General features: G+C 43.9%; 2 gene segments (V, D, J or C); both read right to left on the bottom strand.

Moving 5' to 3' along the window:
- Positions 1-21,347, bottom strand: part of LOC106840669 (T-cell receptor alpha chain constant-like) — a 1,015,328-nt gene that overhangs the window by 78,471 nt on the left and 915,510 nt on the right.
- Positions 5,905-21,347, bottom strand: part of LOC106840671 (T cell receptor delta constant-like) — an 802,079-nt gene continuing 786,636 nt past the window's right edge. Inside the window, 5 exon segments of the C gene segment in view lie at positions 5,905-6,879; positions 8,051-8,164; positions 8,527-8,592; positions 9,180-9,470; positions 15,225-15,269. Of these exon segments, the coding sequence occupies positions 8,052-8,164; positions 8,527-8,592; positions 9,180-9,470; positions 15,225-15,269 (515 nt within the window).

Genomic DNA, 21,347 nt, shown 5'->3' with positions numbered 1-21,347 from the left:
TACATAAAACAGTGGTTCCCAAACTTGAGCAGGCTTCACAATCCCCTGGACGGCTTATTATTTTAAAAATTATTTTTATTTTTATTTTTTTCAATTATCCTATTGCGGTCATAATGGTTTACCACGCTGTATAATTTCAGGCGTACATTATTTATCAGTGTCTGTATAGACTGCATCATGCTCACCACCAATAGTCTAATTTTTATCCATCACTATATATATATGCCCCTTTACCCCTTTCACCCACTCCCCAGCCCCCTTCCCCTCTGGTAACCACTAATCTGTTCTCTTTATCCACATTTTTTTTTTTTATCTTCCACATATGAGTGAGATCATGTGGTGTTTAGTCTTTGTCTGGCTTATTTCTCTTAACATAATATCCTCAAGGTCCATCAATATTGTTGCAAATGAGACAATTTTGTCTTTTTTATGGCTGAGTAGTATTCCATTGTATATATATATATATACCACATCTTCTTTCTCCAGTCATCTGTTGATGGGCACTTGGGTTGCTTCCACATCTTGGCTGTTGTGATTAATGCTGCAATGAACATAGGGTCTAGAATACCACTCTTAACCATGAAACTCTGCTGCTGTTCTGAGAACTGCCCTTCCTCAAGGGAGGTCTTTAACAAAATGTTGGAAGGACACCATGGTGGGGAGAGTCCTGACTACACCACCCCAAAGCAATCTCAGTGTCTGAACTTTCCATGTGAAGCATGAGGGAGAGGGTGGGTCCCTCTTTGTGAGGGCCTCTGAAACCCTCCTCTCGGTTCTTGAGTGTGGTCAGATGTAATTGAGGCTGTGCAGTCAGAAGAGGGGTAGCAGTTTAATTTGAAAACTGTTATTGCCTAGTTCAGGAAGGGAACACTCAGGGAATACTTGATATATAAATGTCAAGCCTGGGTGACAGACAGGTTTAGAACAGGAATAGACACCCAGAGACTGAGTGCGGTCTTGCAGAGTCCATGGACAGAGAAGACCTAGAAGTGAAGAAGTGGCCTTCCTCCCGCAGAGGGGCTGGGTTCCATTCAGAGGGGACCCCTGCCAGCAGGTGGCAGTGCAGGCCTGGGCAGCAGCTGCACAGGCGGGGCCGCCCCAGTTGCTGAACCTTCCTCTTCCACATCCAGGGGCCTAGGGATGCTCACGGTGGGACTTTGGACTGCCTGATGCTCACTTTTGGTATTCTTCATGACTAGGGTTGCCGGATAAAACAGAAGATGTCCAGTGAAATATGAATTTCAGATAAACAATGAATACCTTTTAAGTATAAATATATCTCAAATATGGCATGTTCCAAATATTCCTACAATATTTTTTGTTGTTCATTTGAAATGCAAAGTTAACTCGGTGCTCTGTATTTTTATTTGCTAAATCTGGCAAACTTATCCAGGGCAATGATGAGTTTTTAAAAGTGGATAAAGTTGTATTTCTTTGTTCACAAATATTTATTGAGTGTCAGTTATGTACAGACATAATCCTAGGGGCTGGGACATATCATTGAAAAGATAAACCAGGTCCCTGCCTTCATGGAGACTCCATGATGGTGTGTGTCCATGTGGGATGGGAAGGGAAAGACAAATAACAAATGAAATGAAATAAATGAAATCTAATGATCTCAAGTAGTGATGTGAGGGAAAACAAGACAGATGTAATCAAGGATGACCCTGGGTGGGTGGGTGACTAATTCACCTGGAGTGGCCAGGGAAAGCCTCCTTGAGCTGAGATTTGTGAAAACCTGGAATCAGGTTTCAGGCAGCTAGAAAAGCAAGGTAGACAGAGGACCAGAAGGAAAGCCAGCTGGAGGGGAGTGAAAGAGGGAGGAGAGGATATGTGGGAGGCTGGACAGGAGGCAGTAGCCAGAACTTTTGTAGGTATCACAGGCCCAGGAAAGGAGGTCCAGCTGGCATCATCTGATTTAGATTTTATAATGACCCGGACTAGAGATTGTCCAGGGCCAAGAGCTGAGGAAAGGGGACCAGTTAGTGGGTTATTGCAGTAGTCCTGACAAGAGGTGGTGTTTGCAGGGGTTGGTGGCAATGGAGATGGATAGAAGTGGTGGACTAGAAGTGTATTTCCTGTAGAACTGACAGGACTTACTGATGAGTTGGATATAAGGGAAACAAAGGACTCCTGGAAACACTCCTCAGTGTGGGGGAATGAGTTAGTCAGCCTTCTGTTTCTTAGGGGGTAGTGCCTCCCAAATGTTGTCATGTCCTGGCTTACACAGAAGACAATATTTGCATGGCATGTGGCTGGTAGGGCCTGGCATCAGGGGCTCCAGCCACCCCAGGCTCCAGTGGCCACTCTGAGCACCATGTCAGCAAGCCTATAACCCACTCATAGCAGTTCTCCCATTGGGGAGCTCTCCCTTGGGGGAGAATTTTCCAGCTGGAGCCACGTATGAACTGCAAAGGGCCCAAGGAGAGAGGGAAAGTCACGCCACGTGAAGTGCAGGAAGCACTCTCAGGATCAGGGTATTCCCTCAAGCAGCAGAAATAGAAGATTCCTAGAATTTGGGGCTGGGAGAGATTTTAGGAATGATCTTGTCCAACTCTCTTCCCTGCCTCTTTACACGGAGGAGTAAGAAAGCAGTCTAAAGTTCTCATTCATTTCTTCAGTATGACAAGTGCCTGCAGAGTGCTAGGTGCTATGCAATAGTGCCACTTGAGTGTGACCGTGGACTGGTACCCTGGTCTGTGACCAGAGGCTATGAAAATGGAGGGTAAGCCACTCTTATAGCAATTTGATATCTAAGCACGTGATTGTTGGGCTTGCAGTTTCTATTTCTGTTTATTAAAGTAATTCATTTTCATTGTGTTTTACAAACGGATTAGTTCAAAATAGATTGAGGACTAAAATAACAATAGCAGCAACCATTTCTTGGCTGAAAACACTTGCCTCAGAGTCACAGGCAGGCCAGTCACGTGACTGTCAAGCCGCCCATATCCTCTCATTTCCCTCCTCCTCCGTCCTGTCAGAGGTCCTGAGAGGGTCTCAGAGATCTCAGGAACTGGGGTTATTCTATATCCTCTGCTCTGATAAAAAAGATGATTCTTCTTCTAGGCTTCAGCTTTTTGCTCTTCTGTGAGTAGATTCTTAGTCTCCATTCTTCTTGTTCTGTAACCCCATTTCCCTTTCTCTGATCTTCAAAGTTTGGCCTCTTTTTCTTTCATACTTGGCTTTCCAGTTGTTCTCTGCCTTTGACTTTCACGTCTGTGTCCTTCTGCTGCCTCTGCCCACTGAGCTCCCTGGTGAGCCTGTGCCGGACCCAGTGCTGGGGCGAGCAGGGCTTCACTATTTTCTCGTTTCTTCTCTCCACAGCCAAGGATGTGATATGTAACGAAGTGACCCAGAGTCCCCCAGAACTGACAGTGGCCAGCGGCAATAAGGTGACGCTGTTCTGCACTTACAAAACAGCATACTCAAATCCAGATTTATACTGGTACCGAATCAGGCCGGATTATTCCTTTCAGTTTATCCTTTACAGGGATAACACTCGCTCCCATGATGCCGATTTTACTCAGGGTCGGTTTTCTGTGCAGCACGGTAAGACCCAGAAAACCTTCCACTTGGTGATCTCCTCAGTGAGGACTGAAGACAGTGCCATTTACTACTGTGCCATCCTTCCCACTGTGATGCAGGTGCTAAGGAAGTCTGTGCACAAACCCCTGGGCACAGCCTGACAGAGCTATCTTTCAGGGCAGCTCCTGTCCTTGGACATGTCATCTTTCTTCCCAGTCATTTTGTGTTCCAGCCTGGCCTTTAGAGGTGCCCTAACATGTCTGCTGAATAATAAAATGCCTGATCACATCCAGGGAAGCACCCTGGCTTCAGATGGAGCAGAGCGTTTCCCTACTCAGTGGGCTCTTGCTACCTGAGTGCCTCATAGCAGGAAAAGGAGAGCTGCATGTCTGAGGGATTATGGGCTTTGTGTCCCCAGCATCCAGGTGGCACCTGATACAGAGAGGGATGTGACCAGTATGTGTGGCGTGTGCTGTGAGGGTATCAGAATGGTGCCGGTGAAGAGCCGATCTAAGGAGAGACCATCAGAAGTAGCTTTATTTCAGTCTCTGTCATTTATCCATCACTGTGAACTGGTCTGTTTTCTTTTTTAAGAATCAAATTAGACACAAAGTTATTTACTTAAACAAAAATTTACCTAATTTACCTTTCTTCTGCTTCTTGTTGTGCAGGCACTTTATTTCTCCTGGATTCTCTTTGACACCTCCATTTTACTTATTTTACTTGCAGAACTGGTTTTCTTTCACTAAAGAGCATTGAGATAGTCCCAGAAAGTTGTCTGTCAATCTCAAAATCCTAGCTTCAAAATTGCTGCGTTTGGACTCAGTGATGTCTCCAGGGGAGATAATTACCTCCAGGGAGACCAGCTATGTGATGTCAAAATAGATACACCCTCAGCCCCTGGAATCGGCCCCTCCTTCGTCTACTTCTATTGAATCCTCTGCCATACAACGAATATTAGAGTGAGTAGATGTAATCTTAGAAAAAGTAGAAGGCTTAGGCATTATTTTATAGGGAATAAACTGAAGCCCAGAGAAGTGAGAGGTGTTTCCAAGGTCAGATAGCTGGTGAACGACAGAGCCAGGGGTGCTGCGCTGCCCTTCTAGGGCTCTCTCCTGCAGCTGCCCCCAGGAGGCTTTATCAGGAGGTGGTTTGGGCAGCAGTTCACCTGGGCTTCAGAACAGGCGGTGAAGAGCAGTCACGATAGAGAGGATGGAAAGAACTGGGAGAGGGAACAAAAGGCCTTGGGCGAATGACTCAGCCTCCCAGGCCTTCTGTTGTGCTGCCTTCTGAATGTGCAACAGTCTCCCCGAGACTTAAATGAGATGCTGCAGGTGAAAGCTCTGGAAAACTATCCACAGCAGGGGAGTCCCCAGACTTGAAGGCAGCTGCAATCCCCTCTGGCTCCTACCTTAAATCTTTTCTGGAAGCTCCTTTTTGTAGAAGAAATTCACAGTCCTGTAAAATGCTAGGATGTCTTTTTCTGATGAGCAAAGTGGGCCAGAGGGAGGCTCGTTCACATGCTAAACATAGGACAATCCTGAAGTTTAGTCCAGCTGAACTTCCATGCACCACCTTGCCTTCTTTTGAGGATGCAATCAGCTCTAGTAGAAGGAATTTGGGGCTGGCATTCTTTGATAACTTGGTTCCGCTCTAAGCGATATCCCTGCCTCGTTAAATGACTTTGGACAAAGTACATATCTTTTGTGGGGGTGGGGGGGGGATACATTTTTTTCCATCTGAAAAATGAGGATGTGATCTTTTTGTTCTTAGCAACTTCAGAGAAACATTCTAATGTGGCCCAAGGTAACAGAGGTGAATGTTTTAGGAATACAAGGTGAAGTTGTATGAAATCTTTTAATGATTTTTCCATGGATGGACCTGGCTTACCCATTTAGAATGTTCTAAAGCAGTTGACTCATAGTGTTACTGCCTCCTTTCTTTGGTTTGTGCTGTGAAGACATCATGTGGGAATTTGCAGATGGTAAAGGCAGGGGGAGCTGTTGGTGATGGCTGCTCTTTCACTTGTAACTTCATCATGCCCCACTTGACACCCCATGTTAGGTGCCGAGGAAACCACAATCCTGGGTTGCTAGAGCCCTGCTACCTGCATGGGTGCACCTGGGAAAAGCTGTGGCCTTGCTGAGGCGGAGTGGCAGAACTTACTGGCCACATTTGGGGCACTGCTATTGTTACTGCTGTATCAGCCGCAGCAACAGCAGGAAACGAGTGCTGAGTCCCAAGGCAGGAGCCTGTGGGCTGGGGGCTCAGGAAGTGGCCGTGTGACCTTTAAGCTCAGTATGGCTTTTTTCTGACTAACATTGAGCTTATGGGGCCCACTTTACCCTTGCGGTGGCCTACAATGAGTAAAGCCAGAGGTGAGGCACATACAATGCACTTTAATAAACGCAACAGGCAGCATTGGAGAAGAACAACCAGAAAACTGTCAACACCAGAGGCCCAGGCAAAAGTCAATGTCCAATGACTTCAAACTCCCAGTTCACAGACTGGTAGGCAAAAGATAGAAAGATATTGTTTTTACAGGGGAAATCTAGAAGTCTCACTCCTATCTCTCCCTCCGTAAACACTTGCACAGTGAGAGTTCTTGAAAGCAAGGCCCATGTCTTATCTATCTTTGCATCCTCAGCACAGTGCCTGGAACATAGAGGCAGTAATTCGTGTTTGTTAAATCAATTAAGAGAAAGGAGTGCATTTCCTCTGTGTTTTACTCTGCTCTCTGCTAACAGCTTGGAGAGTTAATTTAGATGAGAATTTAGAAACCCCATTCCCTGCTTGGAGAGTATCAGGGAAGTCAAAGGTAATTTTGTTATAAAGTTCTAAGACAGAAAGTGCTTTTGTGGACAAGATGCCAATTTGGGGCAAATCTAGTGCTGGATTGAGCAGAGCCTTTCATATTTAGGTAAAGGACACCTGCTCTCCTTCCTCCAGGGTCTGTTTTCCTCTTGGAGAATGGAGCTGGGAACCCGTTGGCTCCCACTTTCTACTTCTAGAGGCAAAAGAAAGTCAAAGGAACAAAACATAACTTTCAAAGCATATCAGTTGTAGGAACAAAAAAATGAGCCCCATATCCCTTTATATCTCTATATCCCTTTTTAAAGCAGCATAGAAAGCAGTTAGGACTATTAACCTCACTCCCCTGGACTTTGTCTCTCCACTAGGCTGCAGGATGAGCTGGGTTTGTTGCCTTCAAAGGAAAACTGGTTTGGGTAGCAGTCTTTTAAGCAAGGCCGAGACAGGTCCACTTGAATCCCCAAGAAATTGGAAGCCTAGGAGACAGCACTTCTGTAGCTTTTGGTTTCTTTCAGGGAGTGTAATCTTCTCATGCCAGTTAGCCTGCAAGTGAAGGAAAATTGTCAGAGTTGTTATAGAATCATAGTCCGTCAGTGCTGGAGGAAATCATCGCAGTCGTGTAGTCTGGGATGGCCAGTGCCTGCTGTGGCTGTACCATTGCAGACGTCACTAATCTATCGTGGCGTGTTTCCCTTCTACACACGGCAATAGTCCAGCCGGTCAATATCAGTTTATCAATGTTGGCACAAATCATGAAACCCATTTGCTCTCCTTTAGTTATTCTTAACTCCTTTGTTTTACAGATGCAAAAACCTAGACCCAGAGAGGTGAAGCAACCTGGCTAAGGTAACACAGTGAGTTAGTGACAAAGTCAGGACTAAAACCCAGATCTTCGGACTCCTACTGTCATGCTCCTTTAATACAGCCATACTGCCTGTGTCCTTAGGACGGTTAGTAAAGAGTCACTGGTTGGGGAATGACTAGGTGTGCTTGCAGACTGGGTTGGATCAGTCCAACACTCCAAATCTAAGGCTGTACCCAGATCATGAGCTGGAACTGAGGAGTGTTTAGGGTATTGGAGAAGGAGCTTCATAGGCAACCCTAGGCTCTGGTTTGAATTTCATGTCTAAGATTACCTGAAGAGGGAATGCAAGTAACAGGCAAATAACTAATGTCTCAACCTCTACTTCACATTCACCCTGAGTAGCTAGTAGTGGGCTGTTCACTACTAATGGGGGCATAGGTTCAACCCAAAGATAGGCTATCTACACATGGAGTCCTATGATAAAGGATTGGGAGCTGGCATCCTCTTTGTCTGGGTCAAGACAGATTCTGCTCCCAGGGAATATTCTTCAGATGAAGCTTTACTGATGGCCTTGCAAATAACCCATGGCCCCTTGGCCAGATAAACAACATATCAAGTAAAGAAAACTATTTCTCCTTATTTATCTCCCATTATTTTAGCTCATGGGGTGGAGGTGGGTTATTGGCTGGTATTACATTACACTACATAATGGGTTATGAGTCTGGCTTGAAATAAAAGGATAACAGGAGATCAGATGTTACCCTGAGTATCTGAAATGGCCCACCCCATTAAATCGCAATATGTCTTTCCTTCTCAGTGCTTCTTGGTCTCTTCCCATTCCTAAACTCCTTCTCTTCATGTATAGCATAGTTTGGGTGGAGGGAGAAATAAAAACCAGCTAATTCTTACCTTAAAAGAGAAATAACTTGGCAGTCAAGAGAAAATTGATGGCAACACTTTTGGCAAACAGCATTCGGAGCCCCAGCACTGTGAGGGACAGCATGTTCACCTTCTCAGCGTGAACTGTGGTGGGATGAGAGTGAAGATGTTGGCTTCAGCGAGAACCTAAATTCCCTTCCAGAAACTGGGCCCACAATACTGACAACAGCCTGCCCTGGATCACCACTATTCTTCTGGTCTGAAGCCCAGCTTGGTGACAGACAGTCCTCAGAGACCTAAGGCTCCTGCTCACACCCAAATAGGCAAGCTTTGGAAAACTGTGCTTACAGCCAGGCAAGCTCTGCTAGGAGATTCAGAGGGAACCAACTGGGCTCAGATATGTTTTTCATTTTCTTTTGAAATCTGATGATTTTTGGCCCTAGCCGACAATTACAGAGTTTGCTTAAACTCTCAATTCTGAAGTTGGCCCTTTGATTTCAACTAACCTTTGGGTTCGTGGCAGATCTCTGAAGTTTTATTTGAGTTTTCATGTTTCATTGGTTCGGGATCACCTGGAGCAAACAGCAGTGGTCAGGGTTACACAGGCAACCAAGAGGCTCAAAGGATTTCAGGTTTTAACACTAGAGGAGACTTTAAGTAAGTAAACTGAGGATCAGAGGTGTGACTTGGTTAAGGTCATATAGCTATTTGCATAGTCAACATACTTCCTCTCCTGGGCTTTTTTGCTTATACCATGAGACCCACTTCCAGCTATGCCTCTAATTTGTAGGAAGAACTAGGATTCCTAACCCCATGATAGGGTGGGCTGACCTTTGTTTTGGCATCCACACTAGATTAGACTGCACATGGATTTTCGACTCCAGAATATAGTAGTAGGATAGTCATTAGTATGAAGGAGACATTGGTTGGTGAAGAGGCGAGATGAGGATGAAGTGCAGTGGGTTTCATCTTAGATTCCAGCTCAGGGATGCAGAGAATTCAATTCCCAGCCAATGACAGGCTATCGTTGGGCCTAAGTCTTGTGTCCAGCATGATGCCATATTGAGAATGATCTGTCAAGAGTTTACGTGTCCAACTTCCCTTTCCCTCAACTTTTCTTCCCCACAATTCCAGACCATTGAGCCCAGATATGACTTACCTGAACTTCTCTTTGACCTTCTTTGACTTTTTTCAAAGTACGTGGAGTTAAACTTTTCATTCTCATGTTGAACTAAACATGTCACTGAATTTGGATCTTCAAACTGACCAAGCTTGACAGCACTGTACTTCCCACTGGGAGAGACGACGATAGCAGGCTCAAATTCTTTTATTGTCTTGGGTGATTCAAAGCTTATTTTTATATTCTTGGGGTAGAAATCCTTTACCAGACAAGCGACATTCGTCTCATTTTTCATGATGAAAACGGATGGTTTGGCAACAGGCTGACTCCCTGCAAATATAATCAGTTTATTTCTTGAGATGATTATTCATAACATGGGAGAGTTAAACAATGGTGTTTACCTCAATTCCCCTGGGGCCAAACATTACAATCCAGACTTTCCTGCATCCTGTTAGTGACATGGGCTTGTTAGCACCTTCATGAATGGATGGCCAAGGGGTGCAGAAATGAAAGGCAGTCAGTTTGGCTTCTAGTTAGGAGCTGCTAAGAGATATAGCTGGGAGCAGCGATGGAAAGTAACAACTACAAAGAAGCTTCTGGATCACCTGAGTTTCAGGTGTCTATGTTTTATTAGTGAATTCTCTGGACAATCGAGGTCAGGTTGAATATCTGTCTGCATTGGTTGGTTTATTTTGAATGCATGAGCCCTTGGAGGGAGATCAGGGCAGGTGCTCATGCTTTGTATTATGTCAGTTAAAGAATCAAGGGTCTGAGAAGGGCTACTATAACTGGCTCAAATGCTCTGAGGATGGCAGTGTTGGGGTCACTTCAGGGTGTCACGCCCATTTTATGGACTGGAAGCAATCTGCTGAAGTTAAGTGGTACATCTCTCTGCCTTTAGGTGAATCCTTATTCTTTTGTAAGGGCTTCCTACAGTTTCCTTTGAGTCTTTAATCAAAGAATAACCACTATCAAACTCAGGAAGTCCTCATTGACATAAAACTAGTTTAAGCCCATTTCTTGTTTTATTTTAAGCAGAAATGTGGAATGTTGGTCCCAATAATTGGGTCTCCTCCTGGCCTTTTTTCCTTTCACACCTCACCATGGACTGCCTCTGTCGGCTACTCTGTGTATGCATCTCTTTCTTTCCTTAAAACCACAAGTCTTCAAGTTTTGAGGGAAATAGTAATGATTCTTTCCCATTGCGCCTTATTGAAGTTTCTAAACTGTGATAAATTTTGCGTCCACAGAGACTTTGATTCTCAGGCTACCTTTAGATACCCGCCGAGAAAAGAGCCCTGAAAACACCTGAAATCAGGAAAGAGAACCAACATGTGAATGGTGATATGGATATATTTCCAATCAGAAGTTAAACTGGTGATTTTTCAATATTAATTGCTCGTGTGAATATGGCTCTTAGTATTTAAAAACTTAGGTGAGTTTGGCTTTTTGGCATCAAATTAAAAATGTTGAATTCCAGCGTACTTTTATTTACTATGGTCTACCATCAAGACATAAGGTATTGCTAAACAAAAAGTCTTGGTAATGAAAGTGTAAACAGAGTGATTTTTCTAGTGCTCTATCTTGAATCTGGATTTGGGCTTCAGCTGTGAAGCTCGTGGTAGTAAAGCTGGAGGCAGATCAGTTGGTATATCTGACTGAGAGGGAGGGATTTCTGGTGAGGAAGTTCCTGCTGGTCAGCACTTTGTAAATGGAACTTGGCCCACCAGGACTTTCCTGGGGAATTGGCTGTTCAGAGAAGCTCCCTCAGCATTACCGTGTTAATTCTCCATTTTTTTTCTCTGCTGGGAAACTCAGCTAAAAGACTGAATTCTGTTCCAGTCACTCAGGGTAGAAAACTCATTCCTTAGAATCTGGTTCCTTATGTTTTTGACCATAGCTCTAGACAAAGAGGAAGACTGGGGATTTTTCAAAGGGCTCTCCTGGAACCTGCTTTCAACTGATGTGAGAAAACCTTCATTGTTTTGTTTCCTGGCATAGCTGAAGCCACTGATGACAGATGCTGATAACCCCAGCAGTAACGGCTTGGAAACCACATGTTTTGCTCATTCACCTCCCTTCAGAACTGCCTATTTCTTGCTTACTATACTGACTTTGGTTTGAGATGTATTCCAGTTGATTTTCAAGAGTGTTATGAATTTTAAAGAAATGAAACCAGTCCATTAAAGAACAAAAACAAAATAGTCCTATCTCCTTGGCTACTTAAGAGTATGACCCAATCCTAGTCTGATTTAGTTAGATAATTAAGGCTTGCTTGGGATTTTAAAATCTAAAATCAAAGGCAGTTGTCAATGATCACTTTGCTCTAGAGAGACTTGTTTTGAAGAAGTTGAACAATATAATATAGCTGACACGGCAGATGTCTAACGAAGGTCATAGCACACTTATGCTATTGAGCTCCGAATCTGTTAGTCAGCATTTCAGATAGAGCAGAATGCACTAATTTGGTAAGTAATTTTTCTCAGACCCTCTTTCTCAATTCATGTCTATCTGTTCAAAACAATTTTTTGAAAGCACAGTGTTTTATCAAATCCATTTTTTTTAAACATTATACTTCATTTATTCATCCAAATCTCCTTCTTTTTCACAGCCCCGGCTCCCCCATTATCATTGTCATGAGGACTCAATAGTCATCCTCCTTTCTCTATGGTCAAATCCATTTTTTAGATATCATAGTAACCAAAGAAAAGGCTGTCTGACTCAACTGAACCTTTTTCAATATAGTTGCCATATGCAACCTAGTCTATTTTATATTTGATTTAAACCAAAATTTGAAGTTGTATAAAATTTGCGCTATTGTAGTCCCAAATTTAAATTAAAGATATAATTGTTTATCTTTTGAGAATTTCCAGTCTTTCTTCTTGGTCCACAAAAGTAATTACATTTCAACATATATTTCAAAGTGCTGTTTGTATGGACAATTATTTTATTTTCAGACTTTCTCTTTTTATGGCTACCAATCCAATACTAAGGTTATATGCTGGTAAACAATACAAAAGGAAGTGTCTACCTTTCCTGAACAGTCTTTCTTAATTCATAAACTTGGAAATGGTCTATGTTTTAGATTTTCATAGAGAGTCCTACTGGTTCCCTAAAAATTGCAACAACCATAACCCATGTCACTCACAATTTCAAGGATCTCTGCCAATATGGGATTTAATTTGAACAGTGAAATATAAGTTTGCTTGATTACTCTGACTGGGTTAACCACCTCTCTCCTGAGTCTTCCAAGCTGCAGGACGTTTGGTTTCAGGTTGCAGTGAGGCAGGCACACTAACAGTCAGCTTAGCCAAAGATATGCGCAAGGATGAAGCAACTTCCTGGAGCATTTGAGCCAAAGTGACCCTGCCACTGCCTGTCCTGCACCCATATGCTCCAACTTTTAGTATAATTATTCCAGACCTCTCTGTGTTTTCTGAGTTGCTCTGAAGATTTCAGAAATGTGTGAGCTTTAGTTTTAATATATGTTTTTTAAAAATAAAAATAGTTACAGAGCTACTTCAGCGACTCAGCCTGATGTCTACTCTGACCCACACTACATCTATACTATTCCATCTCCTAGTTATACTTTCTCAAGTAACATAAACTGGATGGCAGCCCCAGTCCCAGGACTCAGTTTATGCCTAGAAATATAGGGAAAAAAAAATCAACTCACGGGACTCCACGAAGAGTTTGATGCCAGCTCCGAAAAACATCTGTCGGGTGTCCCAGGAGCACATTGTGATGATGCCTCACAGGTAACCATGCTGGGGCTGGCTCTGGGGCCTGGGCTAGAACATCTGTGCTCTGCCACCCCAGTCTGCATCCCAGCCTAGAGACCCCACAGCTCAGAGAACTACAAAGCTGCCCTTGATAAGATCAGGGGGCCGAGTGCACGGGGTCTCAGTGCCCTTTGAAGCTAATAATAGTTTAACTGTTGAATAAGGATGTGAGCATGAAATCTCCAGCCGAGGAGCACTGGGACAGGGGACAGGGCTGAGACAGAGCAAGAGAGAGGGTGACGGGTGACAGTTGACCAATAACTGCCTTCAAGATGGAAAATTTAACTCCCAGTTTCTTGGGAGGGCTCTCCAAGAAGAACACAATAGCTTGGGAGTAGGGATGGGGCACTGAACATTAACATTTTTTATAATGAATGTTAGGCCAAGGAGGGTTTAGATACAGGTCTTGTTCTCATATTCTGGTTCCCTTCTCTTGGGTCATATACTACTTTTTGATTAGAAATCTAATTTCTCCCCCATCACTCAGACTGAGTATCACAATAATAATGAATCTGCTTTCTAATTCCCTGAGACCAGTGAAAGACTTTCTAAGAACCTGAGTGTTGAACAAGAAATTGGTAGCTGACAGGGGGTCCCAGGGGTGCCATGTGTCATGGATTCAGGTCAGAGAAGCCAGTGCTTGCTTTGGATCACTTATTTTTGTTTTATAATTTATCCTGACTCTGGATCTAGATACAAGTCTCAGGAGGATAGAGTAATCATGTGAAATAGAATTTTAAAGACTATATAGATTACTCTGTCTCATCACCAAAAATCAAGAGTCTAGGCCTAGAACTAGGCAAAAGGGAATGACAGTTGTATAAGGCCATTATTTGCTGCCCAAACTTTATGGATCGGGGCCCTGATTTGAAATTCTCACTCCCCCTGCCTGAGCTTTGCATCATCATAGTACACTCCATCACTGCAGGAAGAGAAAACCAGAGAAGCAAGCGGAGTATGATGGGGGAGTGTGGGTCAGTGTCCCGGCAGAGAGGCCAAGCATCAATGTCATCTCTTTCTTTCTCTCCTAAGACTTTCAAAGGCACAGCCTCAGAGATTCAATTCTAACACTGCAGATAATTCTGAATTTCAAGTGGAAATGATTTGAACGGAAAATGAAACACAGTACTTTTTGCTCAGATGCAATTTGCCCAACATCCATCAGGCTGCAATCAGCTATAAGATGATCCTGTTTCCCTCCTTCTTTTCATTGGTCTAGTCTCTCTCCTCTCAAAGATAATAAAACTCACCAAATTCATCTATTTCCCTGGAAGCAACAGGCAATCAAGAACCCCTGTAAATTCATATTACCCCCTGAGAGGCAGAGACCATTTGATACCACCAGTCACTTTAAGGACTGTCAGATAGCCTGGCCACATTCACATACCTTTCTCTACTTCTTTATATTCTCTGAAATAAACAAAATCAAAATCTAACCATGTAAGGGGTCCTGCCTGCCCATTGGACTTGGCATTTTGGGAAGCTTCTGAAACACTATTCTCAGGACTGGTCCCAGTGATTGACTGTTGGCAGCTACCCAAACTACCTGAATATAGCCCCTGGATCTCCAAATACTGGAACAGATTATCAGTGGACAATGTCTCCAGTAGAACACCAATAATTCTCTAGTGTCCTGAATGTGTTTCTAAATTGGGTGTAGGCTCCTGAACCCCCTGCAGAGCCCTCAGAGTTACATCTAAAGGGGAGGAGAGCACACAGCTGCCCTTGGCAGACTTGGACGAGGATGGGACCTCGGGCTTCATTTAGCCTGAACCAGGCCTGTTGGTTTAATGCAAGATTTCAGCAAAAAGAGACAAAGGCTTGATTGGCTTTTGTCATCAGAGGGAGAGAAGACTGTCTTTTGTCTAACTCCTTCTTCAGTACACTTTTCTTCTTTCTATTCTTCCCTCTTCCCACACCCTGGCCATGACTCTCTTCCCTCATAAACAGTGGAGACACTCTCCTCACCTAGAGCTTGCCTTTTCCCTGGTCCCAGTCCCTGATGAGGGAGCCAGAAACCTGACTAAGGGTTTTATTTAGGCGGTTGTAGAAGACTTATCAATACTAGTCCTCAGAACAGAGTTGCCAAGCATACATAGAACATTTTCTTAAGAAAAATCTAATGGATTTGTCCCCAAGTTTTACCCTGACTGTTTGCAACAGCAACAACAACAACAAAGACACTGGGTTTCCCATTTTGCCCCTCCTGACTGCCCAAGAAGCCCCATTCATTCAGGACTATGCTACAAAAACTCCAAGGCAATATACACGCTGGAGTAAAATGGTAAAATGCATCACTTACTTGCTTCCACGATGAGTTGAGTGCCTCTTCCGAAGATGAGCTTTTCTGTTGGACACCACCTTACGCGTCATTACAAAAACCTTTGCTACCTATGTGCCCCCTGTCTAGTCCTTCTCTTTGGAAGGGGGTGGGTGGAGCAGAACAAGTGTAACTGGAGACACAGAACTTTGTAAGGGTTTCTGAGATCTAAGATCTATTTTGGCAGCTTGTTTGATGTGTGTTATCTTCTAAGTGTTGACATTTAAGGAAGTCCCTAGGTTTTCTGCTATTTTCTCCTCAACACACCATTACTTACTACCAGATCTTGCTTCAGGATCATATTTTCTCAGGGAGAAAGGAATCATTTTCGCTTTGCTGAGACTTGCCAAATGGCTATTGTCAGCATAAATGTAATTATACGGCTCAAGTCAATCATAATGGACTATGCCTCAGTAGAGGTGGAAGGACATGATGGTTGGAGCAAGAGCCATTGATGCAAAAGACTTAGAGTCTGTCCAAAGGATCATAACAATCGTAGATGACTATGATTTGTATAAGTACTTTACTGCTTACAAACAGCTTGTGTTTATGCTATCTCAAGAAACATTGTAACAAACTCCATGAGGTGATATTAGGTCCATCTTACAGATGAAGTCCCTGAAGCTAAGAGTGGTTAAGACACTGAGTGGCTGAGCTAGGCCTCACTTGCATGTCTCTGTACTCCAATTTCCATCCATTGAACCAGAGCAATAGATGATAGGACTGGAAGGCGCTTTGGCTGTCACTTGTCAAAACCTCTGTGGTCACACAAGGGCTAATTAATGGATGCATAGGGAGACTTTGGACTCTTTTCCAGTGTTTTTTTTTTCATTAAATCATAGCATTCCTACTGGGTTGTGGGACACTCACACCATTGGACTTTCTCGCTTTTCCTACTGAATTGTACCTAAAAATTGGTCTGGATGATAATCAAGATTGCAGTGTGTTAAGTTGGAAGCCACCTTGGAAATCATTCAGTCTAGTTAGGGGGAAACTAGAGTTCATGAAGTTAAGTCAAAGAGCTTGTCAGTCAGAGAGAAAGACTGGAATTTGGTCTCTGAATTCTTGGTCTAACATGCTCCCTACGACCCCTCACATTTACTAGATGTACTGTAGTGCAGGTCTGGTCATAGCCTAGATCTGTAAATGGGGAGCACACTGGTGTTCCGGAAGGTGATTCTCTAAAGTTAGTCAGGGAGGCAGAAGACGATGGAAACTCTCCAGGAAGGACAGTGGATTGCGAAGACTACTGCAGCACGCACACCACGCTGGATCTTATCAGAAACTCAGTTCCTGTTCCTTCAACCATCCCTTGCTAAATTACATGCTGAAGGGATTTTTCAACAACTTGAAAAGTGTTTCCCAAGCTAGTGACGTGGGAAAATATTTAACAGAGATAATTGCCAAATATAGTGGTCAAAAGAATGAAAAACGGGTCACTTATGTGGTTCTACCTCCAGATAGAGTCCTTTGCCAAAAATAAATAGATTTGGCATAGCTGATAAACCTAATCTAAAAATCACCTTTCTTTCTTTGTACAGCAGCCCTTGTCCCAGTTGCTAAGTCACCTGATACCAGCGGATGGGAGTTTCTGTCTCATCTGGCCTAACTTCTTTTCTCCTCAGTCTTGGGGCCATCCTTCAGGACAAAGCAGGTGACTCGTGTCAAACAGAAATCTAGGCTTTTGCCATGTTAAAATGGAATTTGTGCTCCGAAGGAGAGAGACTGGAAAGGAGTTCCTCAGTTTGATCAGGAGAAAAGAAAGGTGGAGCGTTGGTCATAGAGGAGTGGTTTGCAATCTTTGGGCTGCACTCAGGTGGGGCAAAGATCTAGTGCATTATGTACCCCACTCATTTCCACCTTCTCGAGGAATTCTGCTTCATATCCAGTCAGAGCTTTGCATCCTGGCCAAGGAAGGTGCAGCAGCCAGACTTCTTAGTATAAAATAGAATTAGAGTCTTGAGCACATTTTAATAACATATTCATGAATTTCAAATTTTAGCAAGCTTTAATGATACACACTGAGAAGTGACAGGTAAGTTTGCCTCAGTCATATGTAAAAAATCACGATCTATGAGATGGCCTGTGGGTCACTCAGTAAAACCTGGGAGAGAATAGGTGTTTCCAGATGAGTTCACAGCCTATAAAGTTCTGCAGATCATACTCTGAGCATCACTAAAATGGACTGTGGTCCTCAGAGTGGTGAAGTAGAAAGAAAACCTGAAATGCAGTTCCCCTCTGTCCCTTACTGGCTGTGTAATTGTGGCCAAAGTCCTGAAGTTCCCTGGGCTTCCCTTGCCTCTTTTATAAAATGAGGGTAATATCTTCAGACCGGGAGGTTGCAAGATTAACCAAAAGGGTGTAGATGAAGCAATCTGTAAACTAGAAAACTGTGGTGTGATTATTAGAATGTTTATCAGCGTTAGACTCAGAGAAAATCAGTTTTACTTGAAGCAGGAGGACTGTCACGTCAGTAAGCTGAGCTCCCTGGGGCAGGATTGTGGGGAGGGGTTGCTGAGGGAGGGGGAATCCTGTTCCCTCCATCTTCTTAGGGCTCTGCGTGAGGCCTGGAATCAGGTTTCTGTCTCCCTTGGTCTTTTCTCTAGGTCAGGGGTGACCTCCACTCCATTCTCCAATCTTCCCCGTTCGAAGCCAAAAGCTCAGGGCCTTACAGTGGCCTACAAGCCACCCACTCTGTAGCTCCATTACCAATCTGACCTCATTTTCAAATTCTTTCCCCATCACTCACTTTCTTGCGGCCACGCAGTCCTCCTCACTGTCCTTCACGCACCCCAGGCAGCACTTATGTCCCCTCTGCCTGGAAGTGCTCTCCCTCCGGAGAACTGCATGGCTCACTCTGTCACCCCCTCAGACCTCTGCCCAAATGTCACCTTTCCAATGAGGCCCTCTCTGACTCCTCTCCTAAAAATTGCACGCTGCTCCCTCCCACCAGTTCTCTTTATTCCCTGTCTCTGCTTTATTTTCCTTCACAGGGTTTATTACTGCCTAAAATACTATATATTTTATTTGTTTATTTAGCTTACCATCTGTCTTTTGCCATTACAGTGTAGGCTTCAGTAAGGCATGAATTTCTGTCTGTTTTGTTCACACTGATTCCCCCAACAGCAAGAAGAGTGCCTGACATATAGTGACAGCGACTTGCTACAGGTTACAGAGCTGGGACACAGGCTTGGCTCTGTAGGTTCCTAGCTTGCTCTCATTTCTATTTCCTTTTGCCCTATACCACAGCTGACTTGTCTTGTTATTCATTTATTCAGTCGTTTGTTCACTCACTCATTCATTCATTCAACAAACATTCCTATAGTGTATTCAATGTATTTGGAGATACAGTAAGGAACAACTCAGAGTCGTGCCCTCATGGATCAAGGAAGACAGATGGCAAATGAGCATTCAGGTGGAGATGAGGGCTTTAAAAAGTAAATCAGGCTGAGGGGACTGCACAATGACAGAGGAGGAATGAGGAAGGCCTCACTAGAAGTGCCATTTGAGCAAAGACCTGCAGAAGGAGAGGGAGAAAGCTGCGTGAATGCCTGAGAGAAAATGGTTTCAGTCAGAGGGAACTGCAGGTCAAAGGCTCCGTTCCGGGAGATGCTCATCCTGAGTGAGAGGGAATGCCACAGATGGGAAAGGAAACGTTCTCTCATGGAATTTCAGAAACACGCTGATGATCCTGGGATGTTGTGGACTCTCTTTCTTGGGGTGATGCTCTGATCACTTCTGGACCCTCCTGAGTTTAGGGTCCCTCAGTGAGGGATGGGCCTTGCCTGGCTCCCCCCAGGGAAGGAAAATGCCTCTTTGGGCAAGTGATTTTGGTCTGTGGGCAGGAGCCCTTCCTTGGTGAAGGACGGTGGTGAGGCTGGAGGCTGGAAGGGAAACAGCCTAACTATTGCTTCAGACTCTGCAGGCAGCTTGGAAAGGAGCTCATTAGAGGCCTGAGGGGGAGGCTGGGCCAGGCAGGAAAACCACCATGCATGCCCCAAACTGTAATTCAGATAGAAGAGCAGAATGCTTAAGAACACTGATTCTGGAATCAGACGGATAACACAAATTTTGACTTTGCTAAGCTGTGTGATCTTGGGGAGCTCCTCTCAATCTGTAAAAATGCAGGTAACAGTGCCTAATTCCCCATGATCATTGCAAGAACTGAATAAAATGACATTCATGAATAAAATGCTGAGTCCAGTGGCCTGATACAGAGTAGGCGCTCAAACAGTGCTAATTGATATGATGGTGCTATATCCTGGTACACATTATCCTAAGTCCACTTCATGGCTACTTTCATAAAGATGCTCCTGACAACTGTGACCCTTTTCTGAGCTCCTGTCATTGTCACAGTCAGTAACACACATTTAGATTGTGGCACCTTATTCACCCTGTTTTGTCTTGCTTTCTGATTCTGTTTTATGAAGTTAAGTGGCATCCCCAGGTTTTCTCTATCCAGAGGGCTAAAAGGTGCGGTGCATTTAGGGCTGTGGGTTTGTGTAGATCTGTCTTGTTAGTTTTGTGCTACCTGGGAGCCCTGCAAGGAAGAACTTGAAAGAAGCTCCTGAGGAAAGAAAGCATCAAAAGGAAGAAGGCTTCTGAGAGATAAAGGCCCTGGGTTTGCAGCAATGCCTCTTCAACTCAATAATGGTAGGCTAAAAAAGAAGCCGCCGTTCAGAGATATTCTGGATCCTGACCTCTCTGGATTCTCTTTTACTTTCCATTTCAAAGGATTTTGGAAATGCACCAACTCAACGTTTCCCACCTTCAATTAATCACATCTCCTTTTTGTTTTTTTGGTCATATCCATCTGTCATATAATTTGCTTAATAATTTTCTTTAAATTTGCTCACTTTTTAACTTAAAACATAATTAAAAGGAAACTTTAAATGCAATGGGTTTGACAACCTAGTTGTACTATTCTGATATCCATTAAAAGATAGTACAATTAAAGCGAAAATATAGTCTATCCACATACCATCTAAAACTGTGTGTTGACGCATTCCACACTTGGGGAAACACTGGAGTGAGAAATTTTAAAACCAATGAGGTCTAAAGGCAAGGGCCTGAATTAACAGATTTTTCAAAATCTTACTATGATAAAAAAAAAGTCTGAATTTCTCTGCCCTGACTCTGCTAACACACCTCTGGATCTCTATCTCTTTCTGGAAGCAAAGCCCCTGCCCCACTTCTCCCCATGGTGTATGAGATCTGACAATGCCTGGTACATGTTCCTTTTTTTCCCTTCCCGCGCCTTTAGTTCCATGCCTCCTTCGCATCATACACCTAGGACTGTCCTGTCCCCTGTTATTCTGAGAGGAGCCCACCCCATCACACTCTTCCACCCCACCTCTCTGGAGCCTTCTCTTATGTTGGAAAACACAAGCTGAATGCCAAGGCGTCTGGCCAGAGCGTGCTGTTACTTTTCTAGTAGTCAGCTCAGTAGATTTGGGACCACTGACCCCATTGCTAGACTTCCCTAGGACCTCTGAAATGGAGTTTTGTATTTGTTTATTACATTCACTGGCTTAATACTAATACACACTATCTAACTGGAAGCTACTGCCACGTGGAGATTGCTCTTCTCTTTTAGCAAGGCACGGTTGATTTCACATGTCACTTAAATGGCACGCAAAGATGCATCTGTGTTGAGCACAATCCTTTGACACTTTAGCATTGATTCCTTTATCGGAGTTAATTAGTGAGAGGCACTATATCTCTGACTGAGGAGGAGGAACACATGATTCCATAGGGAACTATTCCTGGCTGTGTCCCACAGACTCAAGCATTTCTTAGCTGGAAGCCTCACACATTCACTTTGTTCTGCTTGGAATATGGTCTCACTGCGAACCAGAATGTTCCAGCTTCCTCGCTAGTAACCTAGGCTCCATTTGCAGCTCAAACAATTAGAAACAGATGTCTGGAACTGGTTCCCTTCTTTTGAAGAGAAATATAGCGACACCAGGGCCCACTTACTCTGGCCTCGCCATCTCTGTCCAGGAGGCTGGTTCAGTTTTGAGCTCTCCCAAGAGTGTGTGTTTGGCCCAAGGAAGGTCAGAGTTATGTATATCTGCAGACACCTTGGTAGAATTCCCTGGACTC

This window comes from Equus asinus, chromosome 2 (genome assembly GCF_041296235.1).
Source record: "Equus asinus isolate D_3611 breed Donkey chromosome 2, EquAss-T2T_v2, whole genome shotgun sequence".
NCBI classification, from domain to species: domain Eukaryota; kingdom Metazoa; phylum Chordata; class Mammalia; order Perissodactyla; family Equidae; genus Equus; species Equus asinus.
This window is presented reverse-complemented; position numbering and strand designations above follow the sequence as displayed.